A 25016-nucleotide genomic window follows, 5' to 3' on the forward strand; every position below is an offset into this window, starting at 1 on the left:
TATAAAATTAATCACGTCTAAAATACGAGTAGGTATATCAAAAGGGGAGTCAAACATTACCCTTTCAGTCCTGATTTTAGCTACGCAGTTATCATAACGCGTACTTTCAGAGACTCATTTTGTATGACATAGCTTAGCACTACATTCTTGCGTACCCCAAATAGGAGAGGTCCAGGTAAAAAGATACGAATTTCTTTACTTGTCGCAACGTATGTGAGTTATTCTATTAATGGACCGCACTGAGTTGGGGCAGCCATCTTTTATTTCTGGCTACCTTTTGTTGGCTGTATATCTAGTAAATTTTTATATTTGAAAGGACCAAAAGACGTAATTGTTCTTCAGTGTTTTCATAAGCCCTTATAAAATAGAAATATCAAAGGTGAAGCATTACAAATGCAGCATGAAAATTCATTGAAAATTTCACAATTATCCACTCGCATTATTAAAAAATGCACCACTATTATCATTTTTCAACATGAATTTTAAATGAAAAGCGATTATCATTCACTCGATATGATCAAACGGGTGTTAAAAATAGTTCTTCGGTGGTTAGGGTTGCCACAGGGGCATTATTCAAAACACCCTGCTGCTTGGGAAAGTTAAAATTCATGAGCACCGTGTAGGGACAGTGCGCATATATTTCACGAAGGTGCCAGCCCTACTTTTATGACATCACGTGTTACTTTAATGTTGCTGCTGAAGTTTTTCAATGTTAATAATTTTTTTTTTTATATAGAAGTTTGGATTGGATTTTTATTACGTAATTAGATTTGAGGGTTTGGTCACAAATGCTGCGCCATATTCTGTAGAAGTATGTATGTGTGCAGTCAATGAGTCAACATGTGCAATTTAGATAGCCAACTGCAGCAGAACGCGACTAGTAACCGCAGTTTGTACCAGCTTGTGCAAAAATTAAGCAATATCAGAATTCAACCTTCAGATCTGCCGTAAGGTTATTTACATAGTTCTTTCTCATCTCCTTTTTAATATCTCTGAAAACATTTTCACGAGAACATTATATTTGATGAAAACTTTCATGAATAAGTCTAGATTAATTTCTAAGAACAGTCTAAAAATATTCGCCAGCCGCTCCCTAATCTTTAATATTGAATGACAACACATAAAACTTGTTCAATATACCCTAGAGAGATGCAGATCCCTTGTCCTTTATAAATAAATAATGTATGAAGCTTCGAAAGCACGTCTCTAGATAAAAGTGACACCGATGTTTATTATTTACGGGAGCAATCAAGTTGCCGCGTAAAACTGACGAAACGTGTCGATGTTTAGAACTAGTGGTGGGACACAGCTGTAAAAAGTCCGCATTTGAGTCCAACTTCACTGACAACATAAACGTCAGTTTCCTAAAACAACTGTTCAGTTTGAAAATGGAACGTATAAATTCGTAGTAAGCAGTCGTTTTAAGAAAACTGACGTTATGTTGCCAGTGAACTTCGGCCGCAGTCTCTCGATATAAAAAAAAATCGAGTGATTAACATGTGTTTGGAGGTAATATACTTTTTTATCGCGAGATTTCTGTCGACGTCGTAAAGGTTTATCGTGATACAGAATTGACGTATCAGAACTTATGGCGTTGTGAATGTCGAGAAAAAAAATGTGAATAAATGTCGTCAGTCGTAAATGAAATGGTATTAAATAAATCAGTGTTTATAGATGCAACAAAATGACGAATATCTTCGAAATTCGTTGCTATATTTGTAGGCTTACTGTCGTGGATTACGACTTAATCACGGCGCGTACATACATAACATGTAAGTACATATACCTTTTACAAGTAATTAATTTCAAATGCTGACGATTAGCAGTAATAACGAACATTTATAATTCAACAAGCCGTGATAAACGCGCAAACAGGGATTAGTGACAGTCGGTAAACTGTTCATCAATCAATGGTCATGCCGTGAAACCGCAATATGTAAGTACATAAAGTGTTCTGTTTGATTATGTGTCAGTTTTAGTAACTATTTATTACAGTGGATTTTGGCATATGAATTATAAATTAATTGTCTCCAAAGTAATATTTATTTCGTTATCGATATTCGATATTTATTTCAATTCGATTGTCACGCGATTTATCGACAAAATCGAGCAATATCGTCCCCGACCTACGCAACTGTCATGTTATTCTGCTATACGTCACTTACACGTGTACCGTATAGGGACCGAAATGCAAATCCCGGGCAATCTAACCACTCGGCGCGGATCCGCACATTCCCACTTTAGGCCCTATGTTTGAATAAATTTTCGATTAGATTTCGCGAATTTGAATAATTCCTGCTTGAGTTATTCGGAGTTTATTGACGGCTTTATACGTTGGATGACGATTTTTTTACAAATTCTCGCTTTAACCGTCATTTTTGTTTTCCTTTTTATTTTTGTACCTCGACGCTTTTATCTCTGCCTACGGAACACCACGTGAGTTTAACTTAAATACCAACTGATTTACTCTCATAAAACGCAAGAAACTATCAACCAATCGAAATATGTCGCCCCGTATCTCAATCGTTAACATACAAGTATACACATCTGGCAGACAGCACAGCGACGTAGAATTCCCGCTCATGTAATATTAATTATGACTTAAACAATCTTCGTAAGATGATTACGTCATCGCGATAGCGTCACATGCCATCACAAATTGCCGCCATTAAAATTCAGAGAAGATCTAAAATACGAAATTGTAGGTAATGAATCTAAACGCCCCTTGCAAATTGAATTTGAAGTACATTGTAATGACGTGCCTCTCTCTCGTTAATAAATATCGACGTTAATTCCAGTAATGTTCATGATCTGAATCGTGTCATTTGCATTTTAAATAGCAATCAGTTACTGGATGAAGTTTCATCATTAACCCTTTATTCCTTTTCACTCTCACAGTAATTCAAATTTTAAGTCATGAGTAACTTTGCATATAAATTTACCTTAAGCTGTATTTATTCAAGTAAATTCATCATACATTCTCTCTATTAATTGATCGTTTAAATACTGTAAATGGAGAATAGCAAACATTTTCAGAGACAAGTTTACTAAATCCCGTGAGAAAACAAAGTCTTGTTTGCGTAAACAAATAGTTATTTATCATTATATGCGACTCAATTTAGAATACGAAATTGATGGTACTAAGAAACTCCAAATAAACATGAGAATAGGGACAATGATAAATATGAATAAAGGACTAAAAGCTGTTTTGTTTGCATATAAAATAAAACAACTTCAATCAAAGCTTGATATCGTTGTAAGTTATTTGGTAAAGCATTCACTAATTGCTTGATAGTAAACATTTTACATTTGCAACTAACTAAGATTAGTTGCAAATGTTTTTAATAGTAGTAAAGTGTTTCTAATAAATAGTAATTTTGAAAACGATATATTTTTTAATACATTTCCAAATATTCACAAATTTTCAAAATTTTGAAGTTTGATTGATAAAATCTGCGTATAAAGAAATGATTACCAAGTTAGAAAAACTTACATATTTACTGCTAGAAGATAAGTCAACAGTAAACATTGTATTCCTTCTTCATAGATTGATTCCAGTCTCGATACTTACCTGAAAAAATAAAAAAACTTTCATTAAAAGGCATGCTTTCAATAGAAAAGTTTAACAATGGCCGACAAGGTCTACTATAAAAAGAATATTTATTCTTAAATGGGTCCTTATTTTAAACAGAAGAAAGTTAATGAAACACTAGTTTCCAAAAGGCTATTTTTTAAATATTCTTTTCTTTTTTTTTTGTTTTGGAGGGCACGTTAATCTATAGGTCCCGGTTGTCACTGAACATCTTTGGCAGTCGTTAGGGGTAGTCAAAAGCCAGTAAGTCTTATCTGGTTGCCCGAGTAACTGGGTTGAGGTCAGATAAGAAATCGCTCCTCATAAAACTCTGGTAGTCAGCTGTCGACACCAACATAGTTGGGAAAAGGCTAGGCAAATGACGATAATACACAGCGTTTCTCATCTGAACAGTATAGATAAAGTCATAAAACACTGCACACTGGTAGAAACGAGCAGAATTCATTTAAAACCATTTACTAAGTGCAGTTGAAATTTAATTTAATTTCAACTGCCACGCGTAGACAATGCTAACGGAGTGCATTTTATTCCTCCTTACATAAAACTAATAGGTGTTACAATGAAATAAATTTACTGCCCTATTTAGTTAATTTTATGCTTTTACCAACATTGTATTTATTGGCCGAGTTTAAAATTATTACCGGGATATTCAATCACGTTGATGTCACATCACTATTCATTTTGATTACATGAAATTAGTTGCGCTCGCTATAAATTACTGGTGATTTTGCGAAATAAAATGTTAACTGATAATAAAAAGCTGTACCTAACAAAATTATCAATCTACTTATGCACTATAATGTAGGTATATTTTTACATACAGTACCGCCCGTGTTGTATGCACTAAACAGCGACATCGCGTATGAAGTAATTTCAAGATTGAATTAAGCCATTTACACAAAAATCTGTCATTCACTTGTAAGTTCTTCTATAATAGCGTGTGTTTGATTCTCGTTAAAAAAGTTTGTAGACAGCTGGGCAAGCTTTATACAATTTCTAAATAACCTTTATCTATGTATGTACAAAATGTCATTCAATATAAAAGGGTTCATTATTTCGTACCTAAATTAATGTACATAGTTACTTGTTTAATTTTGTGGAATCATGTAAAATATATTTTTTGCATCAAAAACTTGTATTCGTACTTATAATTATATGTACTGCTAAATTAAAATTCCAACTGCTTTAAAATAAACCTTCTCGCAATTAAGTTAAATAATCTAATTGGGTTTTTGGATCTTCTTTAGAATATGGAATTAAATTTTGATTTTAAGTTAATTTGGTTTTTCTGCGAAAAACAAGGGATGTTTTTCTTAATAAGTGTTTTGCCGAATATTTCGATTAATTTCATTAAGCTACATAATAAGCGGAGACGATATTTCGAAAATATTATGCACGTTTAGGTCTAACTTTTTCAGTCTTCCAATATCAATATATAATATAATAGGAATTAAATCTCAGAGAAAATAATTCTTTGTCCCGTGTACAATATCAATGAAGCCCTTATTTTTCAATGCAGCATCTCGGCAAAGGAAACCTTAGTATGTTCCTATAAGCTGCTTATCATCTTTGGTAAGACCTGCAAGCAAGATATGCGCTCCTAGTACCTACATGATTACAGTTGCACTAATGTTTCAAAGACGCTAATACTCTAATTTTATAAAGAGAAATAGTTAGAGGTCATGTTCAGCCATTTTCCATGCAATTACTAGATACTGAGTATGTAATGTACTGCAATTTTATAAACCATATTAATACCAAACTTGGCTCAAGACCAGATTTGGCACGAACCATAACTTTCATTGCTCCACAAGGGCTCGTAAGCTCAATGTTATTTATTAACCAATAGTTCTATCTCTTACTATAAACCACGTTACGAAATTACACCTAGTGTTGTACATCACTCGACTACGTTATGGAGAAACTTTGATAATCACCCACTAGTGATGCGAAAAACAACGAGATATATTTTTCCCAGGATAACACCTATTCCCAGTTTTGTACAAGTTTGACTATATTCGTTAATGTGAGTTAGTAGTTTACGGACGTGTCAGACCGCGCGGGAATTCGATGAGACTCCAACAAACTTGGATATGTGACGAAAGAAAAGATGCATTTTATAAACGACTTTCACACTTTGGAATAAGATTTAGAATCGTATTGCATTGCTTGTTTATTGTGCTTGGTGTTAGATTGCAATGTCTTTAACGCGTTCGGTTTCGCGAGAACGTTAACTTGGAGGTATCATGCCTTTAATGGTTGTCAATATACAACTAAACCACAAATGAACCTTGGGTAACTCGATTAATCCAAACTAAACTCGTAAAACAAACACTTAAATTGTAAATAAACAGAACTAAGGACATCAAACAGATATTATTTCGATTATTCGTAATCGGCAGTCTACTATCGATGTTCCACATAGACGTCTTCCATAATCGCTGAAATTGCGTAATTAATGTACCACAATAGTCGTAATTACGACCCGGCCGGTAATTAGCACACAGAAATGTGGTACGGCTCAATCAAATATAACGACAACACCTATCTTGATTGCTTCTCGCGCTAATTCTGCACTGACTATTTAAGTCAACATTGGATTAGGATCGATTATTTCGCATTTTGTTGATTTATCCCACTCTGAGTTGCATAACACATTAATGGAGTATTAAGCGCTATATTTTAATTTGAAAACTTTCAATAGAATAACAAGCCATTAAAATATATATCACGTGATATTGATGACTTTTAGCAGCAACCGATTGGGACAAAAATGATATTCCCATCGCAATTCCCAGCTGTCATATCGTCCGAATGTTATTCAAATCGCGAACGTTCTAAACGTGGGACGTGTCATTTGCAAAGCGTCGGTTTAGAAGCAGTGTGTAACGACCCCGTTCCTATGATTACTTTTGTTTCCAACAACAGATGTCCGGAATAGACGTTGATAGCACTCTCGATTGGGACAAATCGATTTCAACGTTTCGAATGATCATCGAATCGAACTTGGGATCCAATGACGAAATTAAGACGGGCTGTACAAAACAGGTGTCTACCTGAAACTTGGTACGAACTGTTTAATTAATTGCTTTCTAAATTCATTAACTATTCCCGTGAAGCCTTCAGCAAGTCTTAGTCTGTCTTCAGGCGAACCACATAATCAACAACACAAAGCTAGCAATTTATATACAGTTGGCTGTGTAAGTCAAGTAAGTCAAGTCAAGTAAGTCATTAAGACAGTATGACGTCGCAGATTAACATATTAATCAGACGGTGGAAGCAGGAAGTCTCTCTATACAGATCGCGGGAATGTAGTTTGCAAACTTTTAATTACAGTTCCAGCAATACAAATTGACCCTTATTATCTAGATGGTAAGATTCTAATTGTCTGAAGATATCCGTTTCAATAATTAATAACAGCATTCGTTTGGGTGTCACGTTGCTGCGTCATTCTAAGCGAAATATTTATGAGGGGATAAAGGTAACCGGGATTAGGAACGTAAGCAAAAATGTATTTAAAACGAAATTGCTAAACATGAAACGTTGCAGATGTAAATGACAGCCAAATAACTTATTACCCCTAGAAGGAGGTGATCTAAAATAAGATCTATGTCAGTATAAGTAGGTCATAAAATACAGTGGCACGAAAATGGTTCAGTAAAGTCATACGAGCCGCTCGGTCAGCCGATCTATCAAATAACAGGTGAAAATAGGCCAATAACAGGGTGTCGCAGAAACAAATCGAAAAACATCTGTGTAACGACAACACTATCAGCTGACGGCCATTTTTTTTGCACTCACGTATACAGGAAAAAAAGGCCGAATACGTTAACAGACGGAAAATCGTTAGTCATTCGAAAAAAAAATCGTTGAGAATGAATGACGCTTTAGCTCACTCAAGTTGCCATCTGTTTCCGCTGCACAGCTGATCGAACGGATATTGGCTGTTAGAGAGACTGTACCCCTCCTTTTCCCACCTCGTATCCTCTCTTTTGCGGCTTTTAATTTTTCCCTCGCTCTTAACGAGTCAATGAACGCTTGAATTTTTTTTTCATAAAAATCGAATCATATTTTTTTGTCGCATCAGTTTTTGAATTTAGAATTCTCCTTAATTAAATATGTAAATAAGCTTGTTAAAGTAATAGATCTAGATAATTTACTCATAATGAAGTCATGCGAAAGGGTTAGCATTATAATGAAGTAATTTACCCAACTAATGCCATGTTCAATAATAAAAAAAAAGTTGCAAACAAAACAAAATTACGCTATCGGGCACGAAACAAACAATTTTCGCCGTGGCGTGATGGAGTCGAAAAGTATTGCAACTCTGTTCGGCACACGCGATTTGAATGCGGGGTTTAAATTATTTTAAAAAATTACATAAAAATGCCTCGCTGCAGTTTTTCATTTTTATACAGCTACTTTTTTCTGTCATTGTAATTATGGGCACATTATGCCTAAATATGGGTTATACCCCTAAAATATTGTGGTTAACTAGGACCATGCCTTAAAACAGTTTAAACGCCATGAAATCGTGAAGTCTAATAAATTGAATTTTTTAACATACAGTTTAAACTAAGTAAGAAATCACACTAAAGATCGGAATTTATCCGAGTTCTTTTTGGAAAATCTTAATACATTCACAATTTAACATCTAAGTATGCTACTACCCTAATCTGAAATAGGCGATTATCACACTGCCCCGCATGATGCAGCGTAGTGCGTGGATGCGTTTTTTTCCGTTGTATGGAAATATCTCCGTTTGTATGGAAAACACGCATAGTCCAACACACTGAAAATGCATCCACGCGCGTTCATGCGGATCACGCACATACATGCGGAGAAACACGCACCCCCGCGCGTAGGTGCGGGGCGAGACGCAAGGTATGGCACACTGAATCCCGCAATGCCGCGCGTGATTTTGAATGGGCGTGACGTGTATATTTGAAAATGGAACTCGCTGTGCATGAATTTACAAAACGCACCTACGCGCGTGAGTGCGTGAAAAACCCGCACGATGATGCAGATCTGCACTCCCGCAGGAACGCGCGTAGGTGCGTCGACACGCAAGATGCAGCGTGATGCGGGGCAGTGTGAAGATCACCATAGGGTTGTTTCCAATTTTCGGAAATCTATTTAGATAGCTTCTAAATAATTTTAAGATCACCCTTTCTTTCATTTTTCGTCTCAAATCTTTTAATTTTTTATGTATTACATGTTTTTCTATTTGTCTTAAAATATTGCTCAGAAAACGCTAGATCACGTGACTGTGACGTCAACGTTCTCTGTTCATTCCTTTACACTTTAAAGCACATCTAACGAGAAAAAACTAACATACCAACTAATGGATTTCTTAATCTTAATAATGTATTTTTATAAAATAGCTACAAAAACTATAATATTTTATACATATTAGATTATTTTTATACATTTGCACAAAAATAAAATACCTCAAATGTTTTGAGTTGTGTACGCGGAAAAATGAAATGGTGCAAAGAAACGTAAAGTTTGTGTTTATTTATATTGAGGTTATGTTTGTGTCCGCGTTCGAAAAGATTTGATGCTTTTTCAAAAAACTTAAATTAAATGAATGTCTACAAGGTTTGTGTTGTGCGAGACTGTGGAAATACGACCATCAGTGCTCTAAATAAACTGTTCATCCACGTACCGCTGAATAAAAATCAAAGAATTGAGCGACCATAAAAGAGTCTACTCTTGGCAGATTGGAACTATCAGCTTTCATAAATCCTTTCTCCATAATTCTTTAGCAGTTGTATCACTTAAATGCAATTAACACACAGAACTTCACAGAAGCAAATAAACAAAACATTAATTCTGAGGTTATTTCGATATATCTGTCACTGTCAAATACTTGTCATTGTCAAATATAGAAAGGATGACGTCATCGGTCTCTTCTCGTCGTTTTTAATGGCGTGACGTCACAGGCTCAAAATTAAAATTTCATAAATTAATTAAAAAATATATGGTCAGTTATAAATAATATAATATAGCTTATCGTGTTTCTAGTTTTGTGAACTTTCGGTGCATTTATTTAATTTTAACTAAATGAATACTAGGAAACAACCCTATTGTTGGAACTTATTTTCATTTACAAAGAAAATACGAAATCGTTCCAAGAATGTGAGGCCGTATTTTGTCTATGCAAAAGTTAATTTTTGTTTCAAACTTAATATTGTATTCTTAAGAATTACTTCAACTTTGTTTTGGGCTCTCGTTATCAAAATAATAACGCCAAATTTGTTGTTTTCGGAGCAAAAAGTACTTGAAATTATATTTTGAAAACCCTTGCTGAAAACCTATTTAATTGTTAATAAGAGTTTTTTTTTTCTTATTTTCATTTTGAGCATTAGAAATAACGTAATCCTAAGAACTTATTTTAGTTTTTTATATTTTATTTATTCACCAACATTATCTCTACTTTTTTAAACTTAAAATAAAAAATATGAAAAAGAACTTTAATAATATGAATGTTTACCCATAAAGACGGTTATAAGAGCCAGTATTATTACCCCTTTTTTGAAATATGTATGAAGAAACGTTATAGAGCGCCCTGCTGTAAATTGATTATGATGTTAACGAGTTTATATTTATGAGGTAGCAACAGCAATTTCGAATATTAAAAAAAGGTTAATAACATTATAACTCAATAGAATAAGCAGCATTATTTTTTTGTCAATACCATACACCAATGATACATCGTCAACGGTATGTGAAACTGTTCTATATTGTCAGACCTGAATGTCATTACCATATATGTATGTTCTAAGAAAAAAAATACTATGCTATTCTATTCTATACTATATGGCGCTCTATAGTACATTATATGATGCATACTTCAGGTTACATTTAGCCGAATTTAAACGAGGATTTTAAGTGAAAAGTTTCTGACAGTTTGAGTCGGAAGTTAAGAAGTTTATTAATAAACAACAAATTGTTCGGACTAATGAATTAATTTACATGCTGTTCAGTTTGAATATTCGAGAATTTAATCATTTTGTATGAGGATTTTTGTTGTTGAAAACTTTTAATTTACTGTATTCAAACCGATTGATAACGATCGTATTATCTGTGTATGAAATACGAATATTTCAGAAAATTGTTTCATTTACATGTCACAAAAATTCAGTTACAAAATATTTATGTATGTACACAGAAATATGTATTAATTTTCGTGGAATAAATCCTGCGACTCGTAAAACCGAATCGTTAAGGTAATGCGTAACCCGTGCCATCGTGTGTGTTAATACGTTTTGCATGTTGACAAAAATACGTACAAAAACGGCCCATATCGATCTCAGGGTGTCTAATACTAAGCTACAAATATATATTCAGCCAATAGGTCCGGTTTGAAAGATTTATAGTCTCTCACTGTTTCCGGGCACGCGTTTTTATTTAGTTACCGGTCGCCGATTATGATGTCATACCGGTATATTTAAATGCCTAACGTTTAGGCAGCTTATGTAAGACATGACATTAATGCCAATGGTCTGACCACATAGTATTATTATAACTTATATGACTAACAAGGAGTATAAAACACACAGTATATAGTAAAAAATGTGTAATTATAAAATAACTTCATTGTTTAGCTGTAAACCTCAAGCAATTTCCATACCAAACATACAGAGAAGAACGTAAAAATTGTGTTAAAATTATGTAAAAGATAACTGAATGTTTCATGAACATGCCACCGGAGTAACATGGAAACAACTTGTATTAACACCTGCATTTTGCTAAATCAAACTTTATTGCCAGCACGGAAAGGTGGGAATGACAGAAAATTTAAGTTTGCCCATACATCGCGTGTATTGCCCCATTGTAGAAAATTACACAGGCGCCACTGTGTCCCGCAGTGCTAAAGTTCCCGTACTTTCGACCTAAGGATCCCTAGAAAAATAACACAGTTTTACGTAGCTGGAATACGGGGGTTGTTTCACTCGGTCTTATGAAAATTCATGTTGCAAACGTTGGCTAAAAGGATTTCTTGGTTTTGGGAAATGTGTATTTTAAAATGTCGTGTTGAGACTTCATAGCGGACCACATTTTATAGTTTTCACGAGAAATGAGTTAGTGCATAGTTTGGTGGAAATGCAAAACGGTGGCAATGCAATCAAGAATTCGTGAAATGTTGTGCACAAACCGAATTTCAAAGCACTTACAAATAAATTTACTAAAAGAAACGATCTAAATTCCATGTTGCTAAAACTTTGGAACACATAATTTTTTAATGTCCAATTTTAAATATTGTTTTTAGTCAGGCAATAGGCAGCAGCACAAAAAATACAGAAAGGTACCATACATAAAATACTAATTCCTTCATAATAACCTTTATAAATCGGTCAAATACATCTTGTATCGCATCACTCGATGAAGGCTAAAGTACGTCACTATACGCTATTGCCTGTATGTCCCAACGGGGTTCACTGGTGAACCAGATAGCTGCAATGCGGTTACCAACACGCTAACCATTACTTCTATAATTATTGCTTTACAGGAGTTCTCTATTGAAAGTTTTCTTTTGGAGTATTTGCAAATTATGGCAACGCAACAAGCGGTTTTAATAAAATATTATAATGGCTATACAGGGATACAATTTACGAGTTTTCAAACGCCCTTTTCCGTCTACTCAAGGGAATTAAACCTTAACATAGGTTAATGGTAGAAACAAAAGACTGCCAGTCATAAAATATAATACCAGTATTGCATATGTACCCAATAAAACTTCTGCCTAACAAAGTGAGACAAGGAGGATCTATTGCTCTACAATACATGCACCGATCAAGTCCAGTTCACCACAAATCAAAATACTGCAAGTCAAACGAACATCACAAAGGCCGCCATCCGTTTGTAACTCCACATTTTCACTCAAAACGTCACGTTTAAACCACCCTCAACTGCGTCGGTATTGTGCGAAAATAACGTCGAATTACCGAAATGAGATTCATTCACGTCCAAAAATACAAACGGTATTTGTGAGTAAGCTCCTTTGTAGTACGTAAATAAGATGACTGTGTACTTTGTCTCGTAATTTTATTAAGTGCGTTTTATGTCAGTCAAATGTCATGGAAATTTTTAAAGGAATGTAATTTAAAGTAGTAAAAACGTATAATAAATCCAAAGTAACTATTTACTTTGTATACTTGGCTTATCAAAACGCGTAAGTACTTTACACTTCATGGCAAAAAAAAACTGACCACATTTCGCTATTCCATGTGCAAAATCGCAGACAGTTTTGGGTTCATCCGCCCCCACCGTGTGCAACCAACACATGCTCACTATAAGCAGATGGGGCATAAAGCACCCCACGGGTCGCATTATGACCTAAATACGCTTATATCGATAATACTAGTGATTTATCGTCCCAAGTCGATAGTAATATTTATGGATCGCACGTGATTAGAAGTGTCGTAACTACATCTTTCAACCCGCATACTTACTGCAGACTTAGTCGGCCGATAGTTTGTTTGAGCTCATAAATTAGTATGAAGATGAAATATGTAGTAAGCACATTACAAAGATGGTTAGAAAAAAGCAGGTCTTTAGCCGGTATCAGACCGGCTGAAAACTTTGATTGGTTCAAGATTCCATTGGGTCAACTGTCGGCCGATTGTTTAGCCTACAGTTTGCGGGTACTCTAGAGTTTTCAATAGATCTGATACCGACTAAATACCTGATATAATGTGCGTACTACCATTCATCTTCATACTGATTTAGGAGCCCAAAAAAAACGATCGGTCGACTAAAAGTTTGCAGTGTGCTGCTCTCACAATGCAACAATTCGTAGGAGGTTATTTACAACAGAAACTAAAGGCGCATTTATCATCGGTCTTCACGACAAAGAGGATCTAAGTGAAATACACATTAGTGAGGCGTCTTTTTGTATAGGAAACAGCGATATCAGGCTGGAATTTTTCCAAGAAACTGCTTTCCGGATCAGTTGTCCTATCTTTTGGGTTCAGTGCACCATGTACAGCGAAAATTCCCGTTCTAACGATGAACGTTTTATAAGAATTGATGCTTGTAAAAGTGCATTCTTGATAAATTATAGCGCTATTGATATTGGTGCAATAAAATGCTATATAATGGAGTTAGTTAAATATGCAATAAGTGTACGGACTCATAAAATCTGTACATGAGGTCGAAATAAAGTCGAAACAACTGCATTACAGCAGTTTTATTTTTTCCTAACTATCAAACTGCTGTAAGTTTTATTTTGAAACTAAAGCTAAACGAGCACGGTACGTGTCCGAGGTACAGTCGGGCGTAGTACCAGTTGCTCGAGTTAAACTGTGGGGTTATAGCATTTCGTTTTAAGTGTACACTATTACCCCACACAGACTTTTTAACTTCGAATTCCCTGAAACTTTCAGACGTTTATTTCGTAAAAGTTTTTTAGTTCAATTGCTAAAAGATGGAGTTTGAGCAAAGCAGGCCTTAAAGCAGGTCAATGAGGTTAATCATACAATTGAATTAAATAAAATCTAACAGGGTATGTTAAGTTTTGACGACCACGTCGCTTTATCTCATTACGACACACCTTTTATTTTTACACTGATAACATTAATATTTCAGAGAACACGGGTCCTTTTGATACCAAAAACAAATGTCAATTAAACCGTAAAGCGGCACGTCGGTTGAACGTGACGGCACCCAGATGGGGTACAAAACGCCCCACTTGTACAGGAGCGCACATTAAGGGTTACCCCTGTAATACCCCAGTATATACCACAACCCACAGAGAACAAATTGACTAGCGGAGGTGCCATAACGGAAAATCGCCTAAGAAAGTAGCGCGCCAAAATGCGGGTGATTGGGGGACGAGGAACGTTACTGTTTTCGCCCTTATGCACCTTCTTTGGACCCGACCATTTTTTGTACCTAATACAAAAAAATCGTTGATGGATGTTTCAAAGAACCCGAACGCCTCGTTCATTCACTCGTAACAGATCGTTTTTGTCATGCCCACAGTACGAATTTGACCTAGGAGGTGCCTGATCTACCTGCATTTTAGCATCTCCTTATCTTTCCTTACTCCGTGCCACAACCCCTATTCTGAACTTTGCACAAACTTAGAATTTTCATTCGTCTCACATTTATGAATTATACATTGCATGGTTTTAATACGCTCCAGCGAGTAACCTTTTGCAGCCAAAATGCCGGAAAATGTGACATGGTACAATATTAGTGGATTGCGATATAATCTAGCAGTATGTGAACTCGAGGCGGTTACCTACTAGATGAATATTGTATTTATTATTTGGTAGAGAAATTTATTACGCCCACAGGGTTTTATCCTGGCAGTATACTTTATCCTGTATCAAATGTGCAAGCATTTTAGGGTTAGTTATTTTCTCTGGGGTCTGTATCAGAAGAAGAGTAATGGTTGCTACATTTAGTAGCAGGTAATAAATGCATTTTTTATTGTCGGTGTCTTATAAACTAGGGTTTTATATTTTTAGATTTAAACTAACAAGAATATTGTGCAACATATTGGGTGTGAATAACTAAAAGCTCTGTCTTACACTTGGTGTATGTTGTAGTTTTTATTGCCTCTTATTTAGTCTCAAGTCTCAGAGGATTTGACGACCTAACCTAACTAATTATGTAGCCTCATTATACAACTTTAAAGTTGGACGAGATACAGAATCAGCAGACTTTTGATGTCACTTGAAAATGACGAATGAAACAAACACTGTAATGATTTGCGAATAATTTGAGGAGCAATAAAGGTAAGAGCCAAAGGTTACCAAATGAAAGTAAACTTGGAACACAAAAAAGTTGATTCTTGACGCAAGTAACTGCAGATACTAGCTTAACAAACAAAACAAGATCACAAGCAGTCTACCAAATAGTTCAATATGGTTCCTCTGAACATCTCCCCGACAGAATAGGTCTGTAACAGACGAAACGTGTACTGCCAGTGCATACCGCAAATATTCTAGATAACCACTACAGTGGAGAATTTATATGGACTGAAACTACGTGTTACACATACACTTTATTATATTTTGTCTGTCTGCTGTAGAGTTCCACTGTTCTCTGTAGTTGAAGAAAGTTATCATAAGTAAAATAACTATTCAAGTTCAAAACAAAGTCACCTCTAGATCTTGACAAATTGATCGTGTAAATGGCCCCGATCACCGTCATTATTACCCGATAACTTGGAACTAAGATCGAAGGTTTAATTGATTTTGAACCCCTTCCTGGAAAGTTCCATTCAGCTTGATTAAACTTAAATTACACAAAGAAAATCCAATCAAACAAGCTTCTACAGAGGCTGATCCATCTAATAAGTTTAAAGATAAAAGGAAACCTGAAGCCACAACAAAAAGACACCACAATAAAAAATAAACAAGGAATTACACTGTACGATATCGTATCAAGAAATTCGAGGGAACCCGCATCCGAGGTTGTTAGGAAGAATTCCTTTGGTCCAAAGTTTTATAGCTCAGAAAGCCAATAAAATTGTATAAAGGATCCGGACAATGGCACTCACAGAATTGCCTTCGCCTATCTGACTGACATTTGATACATACAACTTTTTTTACAGGAATAATTTTTGGCAACTTTCGGAAATTGGCTGGAGTGGACTCCGAGTTGGAAATTAATTCAAATTTGAATTCGGCCTTTTTCTTTGTTCGCTTATTGAAACATTTTGTTGTTATGGCTTTACCCGATTTTGAACAAAGAGGAAGTTGTTCGGATCAATTTTCTTTTTGATCAGTTAAGAGCAGGTTGGCTGTCACCAGCTAACTTTTACAAATGTTAGCCATCTGTTATTTTCAATTGACTGTAGAACAAAACTAACATTTGGCCAATCAGCGAACATTTTCAACATAACCATTGCAGTGTATAAAACCGAAAGCGCCGAGAGCAAATACATTAACTGATTAAATTGCAACAGGGGTTGTCGCTGACGAGTTATGTAAATTGTCCTCGCCAACCAGGGTATGGATTTGTATTGTCTACATCGCTCCCAAAAGGGATTTGGAAATGGAACACATTTTACCGATATTTACACTCGATAGAAGAGATACATTTTTACTTGAACATTTAAGCGAAACAACAATAGAAAACCGGCCGCTAGTTTAAATAAAATGAATGATTTGATTCGTTTATAATATTCTCTCACAAAAATCTCTTACAAAGGGCGGGCAAGCCTACATTCATGAAATCTATTACAATTGAAAGCAACTCCAAAAAGGCTCAATCAATCATCGCCATCATCCATCAAACATTCAACAAGTAAAAACAAAATGTTATCGGGCGGCCCCTGAAAGCAGTGTCGCACAATGAGGTAACACCCCTACCGACGCGCGGCAAGGTGCGTGCGCGTGTGTGCGTGCCAGCGAGCGGATACTCCATCAGTGTGCGTGACGGACCGTGTCTGTGAGGGGTGCGAGTGTGTGCGGTGTCAATGTGTGCGCGGCTAGGGCTGGCAGATGTACGATTCACACGCAGCTGTCGACATTTCCCCCGTAAGCTGTAAAGTACTGTATTTATAATACGGCACGCTTTCACGTAATTATGCATTATTATTACAGCCGCTTTTTAAGCTTATTATTAAACGATTGTATTATTTTGTTTCGATGCAGTTGCTATGTCGGTATTGTGTTACCACTGTACCATGGCGCCCGAGGGTGATATGAGCTAACACTCAACCTTGTTACGAGAAAGTTGTTTAGTTGTAATTGTGTTGGTGATTATCGTACTGTAGTTTTAGCTTTAACCCAAAGAAAATTGTACACAAATTGCAACTTAGACTTTTTTACGACTTTCATTCGAAAGTTCACAAAATAGTCAAAAGAATCTCTTAAATATAATTTAGGAGAGTAGATATTGTAGCGAAAAACAACTTTGACTGTTTTAATAACTTCTCAGTTTCCTCTCGAAAGTTATTTACTACCATTTAATCTAAAATAAGATGGCTTTTCGGAAACCTCCAAGAATCCTCATTTGCACCGAGTCGGGATACTTTCGAGTAAGGATTTATATAGAACTGTGTGCATTATGAATAAGAATGTATATATAACTGTATGTATTGTCCACAGTTGCCTTATATTTGTACAAGAGTACAATACTACTCGAACGTGAATGTTTTATATACTATACGAACCTGTTTATATTAAAAATGAGGTCAAAGTTAAATTAATTTATTATTCTTTCGCTACCCAATGAAATAATGTGTTTTATGACAGCTGCCTACGGGTTTAATTTAATAAGGTACTTGTACATAATGATGATGTAATTAAGTGATCGTTCATTTCTAATTAGGTATTTATGTAATGTATAGAAAAAAATTGTTTTGCCTATTCACTTAGTTAAAGTAAAAATAATTACTTTTTACACTTTCTCAGAATCATTAATAACAATACCCCCCCTCGTTATATTTTATGTTACCGACCCGCCTTTTACCGACATCTACCACTACAAGAATACATGCCCAACACATAAATTAACTTAATGTGTTCATTTTATCTTTCGTGTTCACGTATAAGTCTGTCTTTGTCTAAAATTAACGTCTGCAACTCCCTTGCTCTGTATCCCACAAATACTTGTTGAAAAATTGCCCGTCTGCACATAGGGCCTTAGAAATAAAGCAAGTTTTATGAACGTATAAAAGAAAAAATATCATTTTGTTGTGAGTGCGTGGACTTGTTCTCCTGTATCATAATATATTGTAAGTTATTAGCTAATGTGTATGGAGTCCATTCGGAAAAATCCCCAAAATGATGGAGGGAAGCCATTTTTTTGCCTGAAGGGAAGGGAAGTTGCCACTCGGAGGAGTATGAATGCGTGCAGTATTATTTTGGTAAGCTGATACGTTTGTTTACGAAGAAGAATTGTTATGTATCGAGACGTAACAGTGAAATGTTTCTTTTGTTCGTTTTGTATGGTGTCGCTACCTGTGGCTTACGGTACAAATAACAAAATAGGAACGGGGTTACAATTATGATAAAGAAGGGTTTTACCAAAAATAACGACGTGATATTACAATGCCCTTTTTTAGGTCGACATATTTTCCAATAGTTGGAAACATAATTTTAATTGAAATATCGCCGAACTTCGTTAACTTCTGTAACAGTTTGACTGCACCTTTTTGTTTAAAATTTATAAACAATTGAAACAGCTGTCACTAGCAAACTGTTGCTATAACAACCGAAATTATTTCGAAATAGTCGAACCTGATACCTCTGGCAAATCTTCTCCTATTATTTTGTTCCAAACTTCTAGGTGACATGCGACGAACTTCTAGGTGACACTAGATACATCATTTTCTCTTAAGGTTACAGAGCAAAAAAAGTGAGTGTGAAAAGCTGAGCTACTAAAAAACTTTTCCATCACATTAGGGCGTTGTCCAGGGTAACAATTTACGTAGTGTCTGTATGTGTATCGATTGTAACATGATCATTAAGGCGCGTCCGTCGTTGTTTATACACCACGGCACGAATCGTAGTGTGACGACCTCGGTTTATAGAGTTTTAAGTGGCTTTATGTACTGTTTGCTTGGGCCCAAGGCTTGTTTTAACTTTTTTTTTTGTAACGGAATATCAATAGGGTGTGAATTTGATGTTTTTGACATTTTTATCGTGAAAAGGGAAGTTGTTTGTTGAATTTGTAATTCGCACTGCTCATGTTGCGAGTATCTGATATTTTCTAAAGTAAATATTTGTTAAAAGTTTCCTTCCTTGTAAAGATGCGTTTTGAATTCTTGCAGCCCACTGCAACTGCCAACCGCATATGCCTCGACTGCATGAAGTCGATCGCAACTGTACTACTGGTTTGTTTACTTGAAACCATTTTGGATCGAAGCGGCAGCAGTACGTGCAGCCGCTGTCACATATCTGATATATATTCAAAACGTACCCCTAAAGAACCAGATACATTACATAATTATGCACATTACAAACTTCAAGCTATAGATCATAAGTAAAACGGATCGAATTGGATGAATTCATTTAAACTTCGTAGACTGCATAAGCCGCGCCGTAAGTTTTTGTGCCACTAAATTATTCATGAGTAGAGACATGCCCGCGGCTTCGCCTGCCATTTCCCACTGTTTTAATCTTGTTATACCCTGGTTTTGTTTTATGATACAATGAATTTATTATGAGCAAAATAAACTGAAGACTGAAGATTCTTTACACTACAATATCGTCTTGATATCCCCCTATAACATAATTTACGCTGACCATTTCAGATTTTAGAACAAACATTTAATCGCAATACTGCAATTTATATGAATAATGAAACGGAATATTTTCCTTTTTATGATTTCTTTTATTGCTTACAGCGATTCAAAGTTTCATGACGAAGCATTTAGAAATAAACAACCACCCTCAGTCTCAGTCATAAAACAAAGTAATTTAAACGAAATTCACGCGAATACATACAAAAACGCATAGAGAATGTTGCAGCGAATGAAAAATAAATAATAAAATGGTCCCATTACATTTCCCCGTTGAGTGCGCATAATTACTGAACACGTTAGCAGAAAGTAATTAAAAACGTCTTCAAACCGCCCAATTTGCATACAACAGAACCCCATTATTTTACATTTTGTTCCTTATAAAAAGCTATTTATTTTTAACAGTCGACTGTACATTTTCCCTCACATAAATATTGCTCATTAAATTAAATAACGTCGGGGTAACAAAAGAGTTTTCTTCCACAATTTTCTCTAACACGTTGTACAAAGAAAATGACATTGCATTCTATCTGCCAATTATTCAATTTAAAGAGGGGCGAGATTAAATGGCACAAATTAAACCGTTTAAATAACGCTTGAACGGCCATTTTGGATTCCGAACTGTCAGTTTTGGCGCGCATTTTGACGACCAATTAGCGTACCGAATTTGAAAGTGTTTGTGTGGAATGTTTTAATTGAAACAGTGAACGAGTGAACAAGTTGTAGCGACAGTATACAGGCGGTTGCAATTTGCTACGGCGACTGTTTTCTGCTTAGTCACCCATCAAGCTGTATACAGGGTGTCATGAACACGTGCTGGAGATATCGGCTCCATTTTTTCCTAAAGATCGTTAGAGCTTATGTACTCTATTTAGGTCAATATTTCATTTTTTGGTTTAAGAGGAATTGGTGTATTGATTTTTACAAAATAACAAAGGGCAAGCTGAGGGAACATGAATGTTCTCATATTTTCTATATGAAATTATAATAAATAAAACAGGCTTGCGTTGCAAACCTCTATAAATCATACAAAAAATCCTAAATTAAAACAGCACTTTTTTGGTATTATGCTAATATTTCCTGGCATGACAAAGCAAAAAGTGCTTAATGCCACTAAATTTAAGGTTTCTAATAAAACTTTCACTACAAAAGTACAGGACATCTTTATTACTTGCCAACCCTCTTAAAATTCCGGATTAAATGTGCATCTCTTTCACACCTGGGGGTTTTGTAATGAGTGTGAAAGAGGCAGATGTATTAAGCTTATAGAATACAAAAGGCAAATTGGTTTCGCTAGACACCCCTCGGTCGCACCCCGGTTGCATGACACGTGGCTTCTTTAGGGGATGATTTTCAAAGGGGCTGTTTACTTAAGCTGTATTCTGTACAGTTCGGTAGGTTTAATTCTGCTTATTATATTATTATTTACTTTCATGTATTGTGTTTTTGTTTACATTTTAAAATTAAACAATTGTAACTCTTTTCTTATTTTTTTTTTTTTTTTTTGGTATGGCATCTCGCAGTTCAGCCTAGGAAGCCGTGTACTGCTTAACCGGACTTTTCCCTGTAAGGCCTCCAGCCAGGGGCTCTTTTCTTATATGAAAATGAAACAAATAAATCTGCAACATTTTACCACAGAATAAAGATCTACAATTGTGAAGGTACCTACTTATGTTCGTAGAATGTCACTCACACACGCATGTGCATCGACGAGCTTTTACCGGCGCGCTACCGGTGCTGTCAGTACCGAGTGTCGTGTATGTGTGAGTGACATTGTTACGAAAGTTAGTACGTAGCTTCACAACTATCTACAAGAGAATATATTAAAACTGTGATTTAACGTAATCCTAGACAAAAGTAACAAAAGGGAAAACAAATGAAACACGAAAAATTGTAGGTACTTCATAAGCTCTAGTTATTCAGTGAACATTCATGACGTCAGCATCCCTTATGTGTAATCATTGTATTTAATCAACGGGCGGTCACGTGCCGGCCTAGGGATCAGAGGGTAGTTTATTTCGTCCCATTGTGTACCAACTGCTGGGTACAGAAACTTTTGGCGATACGAATCTTGTATGATTGGTACAGTAATTGGTTTGGAGTTTAAATTGTGTATCATAGAATTCGGGGGTTAAATAAGGTATTTCTAAATATTGGTATATAGTTGGGAATATCTTTTGTTTTGTTGGGTACGAATTATAGGTAAGCAATGGATTCTTAACTGACTATGAGAGTAATAACATTAGATTTTAATATGTAAAAGTTGATCGACAAAGTAATAAGAAAGTAAAGTATCAAGGATATTTTGAAAACATCCTGTTAATAGGAATGTTTAACTCAGTAGACATTTTCAACGAGACCGATTAATTGAGTGCAATTGTTCTAACGTCCATGCACTTTACTCGGCAAAGGTACTTTCATTTACGAAAATCTAGAGCTTAGATAATCCGAATCCACGAGCAAAATAAAAACTTTATTCAAAAAAGAGATTAGCGTCTCATCGCGTGAGCTTTCAACCTAAACTAATTTCTTAAATATTCAATCTAATATAAAAAAAAACTCACTAATTGCGTTAAATCTAGTCTGAACCTATAAAAAAAAGTTTTGATCCAATATGGCGTCAGATCATCGTCACGGCCTTACCTTTTTCTATTTACTCTGAATAGGATTTAATATAAGCTCCGTAGCCGTAAATAAAATACGTTCAAAGCGAGAATAGAGGATGAAATAGATTCCGCCTGAGCGATATCGAAGGGACATTAATTTTCTGCCTACTTAAATTGCAAGGATGTGAAACGTAAGATTACAGCGATTTTGTTCAAAAACTTATATGTCTTCGTATAATAAAAAAATACTATCGAATTGAGGACCTCGTTTTTTTGTGGTATAAAAATTCAAATATATATATTGAGAACCTCATTCTTTTTGTGAAGACGGTTAGTAAAAGAAAACTATTAATCATGGGTATTTTTTGACACAGCAAGTGTAAAGGCTTTCAAGTGATGGTTGATACCAGCAATATGTAACAAGTTCACCTTGATAACAACAGCTGATACGTTTTGTATCCTTTTCATTCATTCAGAACGTGAAGAAAAAACACGCTTTTAAAACGAGATCTCTCTCTCAATTCACAAAAGGTATTTATGATTTCAACTGTATGAACTTCAATCAGTAAGAATCGCTTTAAAATTGTACCAACCGTTACTAAGGGACACTGTTTTCCGCCACCTGTCATCGCTAAGTCTTTGCTAGAGGGTTTGCGAGGTATTCAACCTTCTATTTTAACATATAGAAATTTTCAGATATCCTAATAAAAAATGAGAACCTTTTGTGTGACGACTGTAATCAGTTTTGATCAATTATATCTTAATAACTCGATAATATCTAAAAGTAATTAAGTATTTATATATAAGTATTTCGTGCCTCTTGAAAATATTTCAACTGGATAAAAAATCTAGAAATCTGAGTTTTTAAAATTGTGAACAGCAGCAAGCTTTTATAGGTCGAATAAAATTAAACTTTAAGTTCTTTAAATTCCACAAATAGTTGCTAGGCTAACATTATTGATGAACCCTAAATTAAATTTGAAAAGTATGCCGACAAATCAATAGGAGCTTCGGTATTTACAACTTCGCAAATGAGGTTCCTAACTTTTCCCTTAAACCGGTTCAGGCAATATTGAAAGAATTCCACAAAGTTTATAAACATTAAAAAATCTATTTAGTTCTATATTTAATTCATGGATAATTAAAAAGTCAGACCACTTTTGCTCAAAATATTTTTTTTATGAATAATGGCCCTTAGAACGTTATTTTTTTAATTATTCCAGTTTGAAATAAAAAAGCTTTATGAGGCTATCTTTAAAATTAGAAATTTATTTCTTTTTTTACGTTTGGTCTCCAAAACATTTTTATAGGGTTATTTTTATTTTATTTTTTAAGAACCTACCTATTTTACAACCCTTGGGGTTTCCTGAAAACTCAACCTCATTATTATGGGTATCACACTTTCGTGTTACGGGATCCTAAAAATCCGCCGATTCGTATCTTTTTTAATTGAATAAGACCCCGCTGGGATTATGTGATGTAATACCTCATTTTTTTGAAAATATCTCGTATAATATTAACGCAGAAGATGATGCCGACGTTTCTTATTAAAATTGTTCAGAAATAAATTACATACGGTTTTCGTTTTGGCAGATTAACTTTCTTCAATCTCTTGTTTGATTTAGTCAGCTACTTACCTGGAAGAAATAAAAAAGCAATTGTTATTATCATCGAAGACATTTTATAGGATATGAAACTTTGCGAACATGTTCGAATAATGCAAAGAGCAATAACTGGTTTACTGGTAACTTCCATAAATAATAAAAAGGCATTTAAAAACATCAAAGTGCAATATGAAGACAGCTTACGCAGTTTGTTTTAAACTTAAACAAGAAATCAATAAGAAGGCGTAAGACAAATAGAATATTAATAAAACATTCCATCGAGCGGGAATTATTTGCGGAAAAATTAATTACTTTCTGAAGAATTCCTATTACGAAGTCGACCTTAGATATGAGTCTTCCATTGGAGTTTGGGATGTACTCGTACTTTGTTCTATGGAAATGTAGCACGACATCGGTTGTTGAAACGTTATTACTATTCATGATGACAATGATAAAATAATTGGAATTATGATGAGTAATGTTTCTGGAATGCGTCATTAGCCAAATACACACAAACCGGCTACTATTCGTCAATTTGAATACAGAAAAGATATTCGTTTTTTGAAAGCGAAAAGCTTTGACAACTGGCTGCAAACCTACTGCACTCGAGCTACTTATGCCTTAATCCGCAGTAACAAAGGAAAATTATAAAATTCAACGGAAAAACTAATCTAGAATTGAAACTGCAACTTCGATAATAGTTTTTTACTTCAGTGGAGTTTTTGAAATTGGCATAAAAGCTGCGCAAATCTCTGGCCCCACTCCAAACAGTTTTTCTTTTGCACTTAAAAGAAAAGGTGAAACTTAGTGAACAGAGCAAATTCCATTGCCTTGGGCATAAAGGGGCTCTTTTGAGCGCTTTGTGCCCGAAACCAGTAGAATAATGGTATCGAAATAGGATCGATTCGAACGCGACAAAGCTCAGGAGGATTTCCAATTCCGATCATGTATGAAATGTATGTACTGTTTGATTGTGCGTCTCAATACCTGACACAGAATAAGTA

The 25016-nt window shown here is 35.1% G+C and overlaps 1 protein-coding gene across 5 annotated transcripts in view; it reads right to left on the reverse strand.

The window, feature by feature from the left end:
* Positions 1-25016, reverse strand: part of LOC124635912 (brain tumor protein) — a 448880-nt gene that overhangs the window by 11170 nt on the left and 412694 nt on the right. For 2 of the 5 annotated variants that reach the window (XM_047171868.1, XM_047171867.1), the window contains one exon: positions 3494-3571. The exons of the other annotated variants lie outside the window; for them this stretch is intronic. In XM_047171868.1, the coding sequence (XP_047027824.1) occupies positions 3494-3495 (2 nt within the window). In that variant the 5' untranslated portion in view covers positions 3496-3571. The remainder of the gene's footprint in view (positions 1-3493; positions 3572-25016) is intronic. 5 annotated transcript variants of the gene reach the window in all.

Source organism: Helicoverpa zea, chromosome 13 (assembly GCF_022581195.2).
Source record: "Helicoverpa zea isolate HzStark_Cry1AcR chromosome 13, ilHelZeax1.1, whole genome shotgun sequence".
Lineage (NCBI taxonomy): Eukaryota > Metazoa > Arthropoda > Insecta > Lepidoptera > Noctuidae > Helicoverpa > Helicoverpa zea.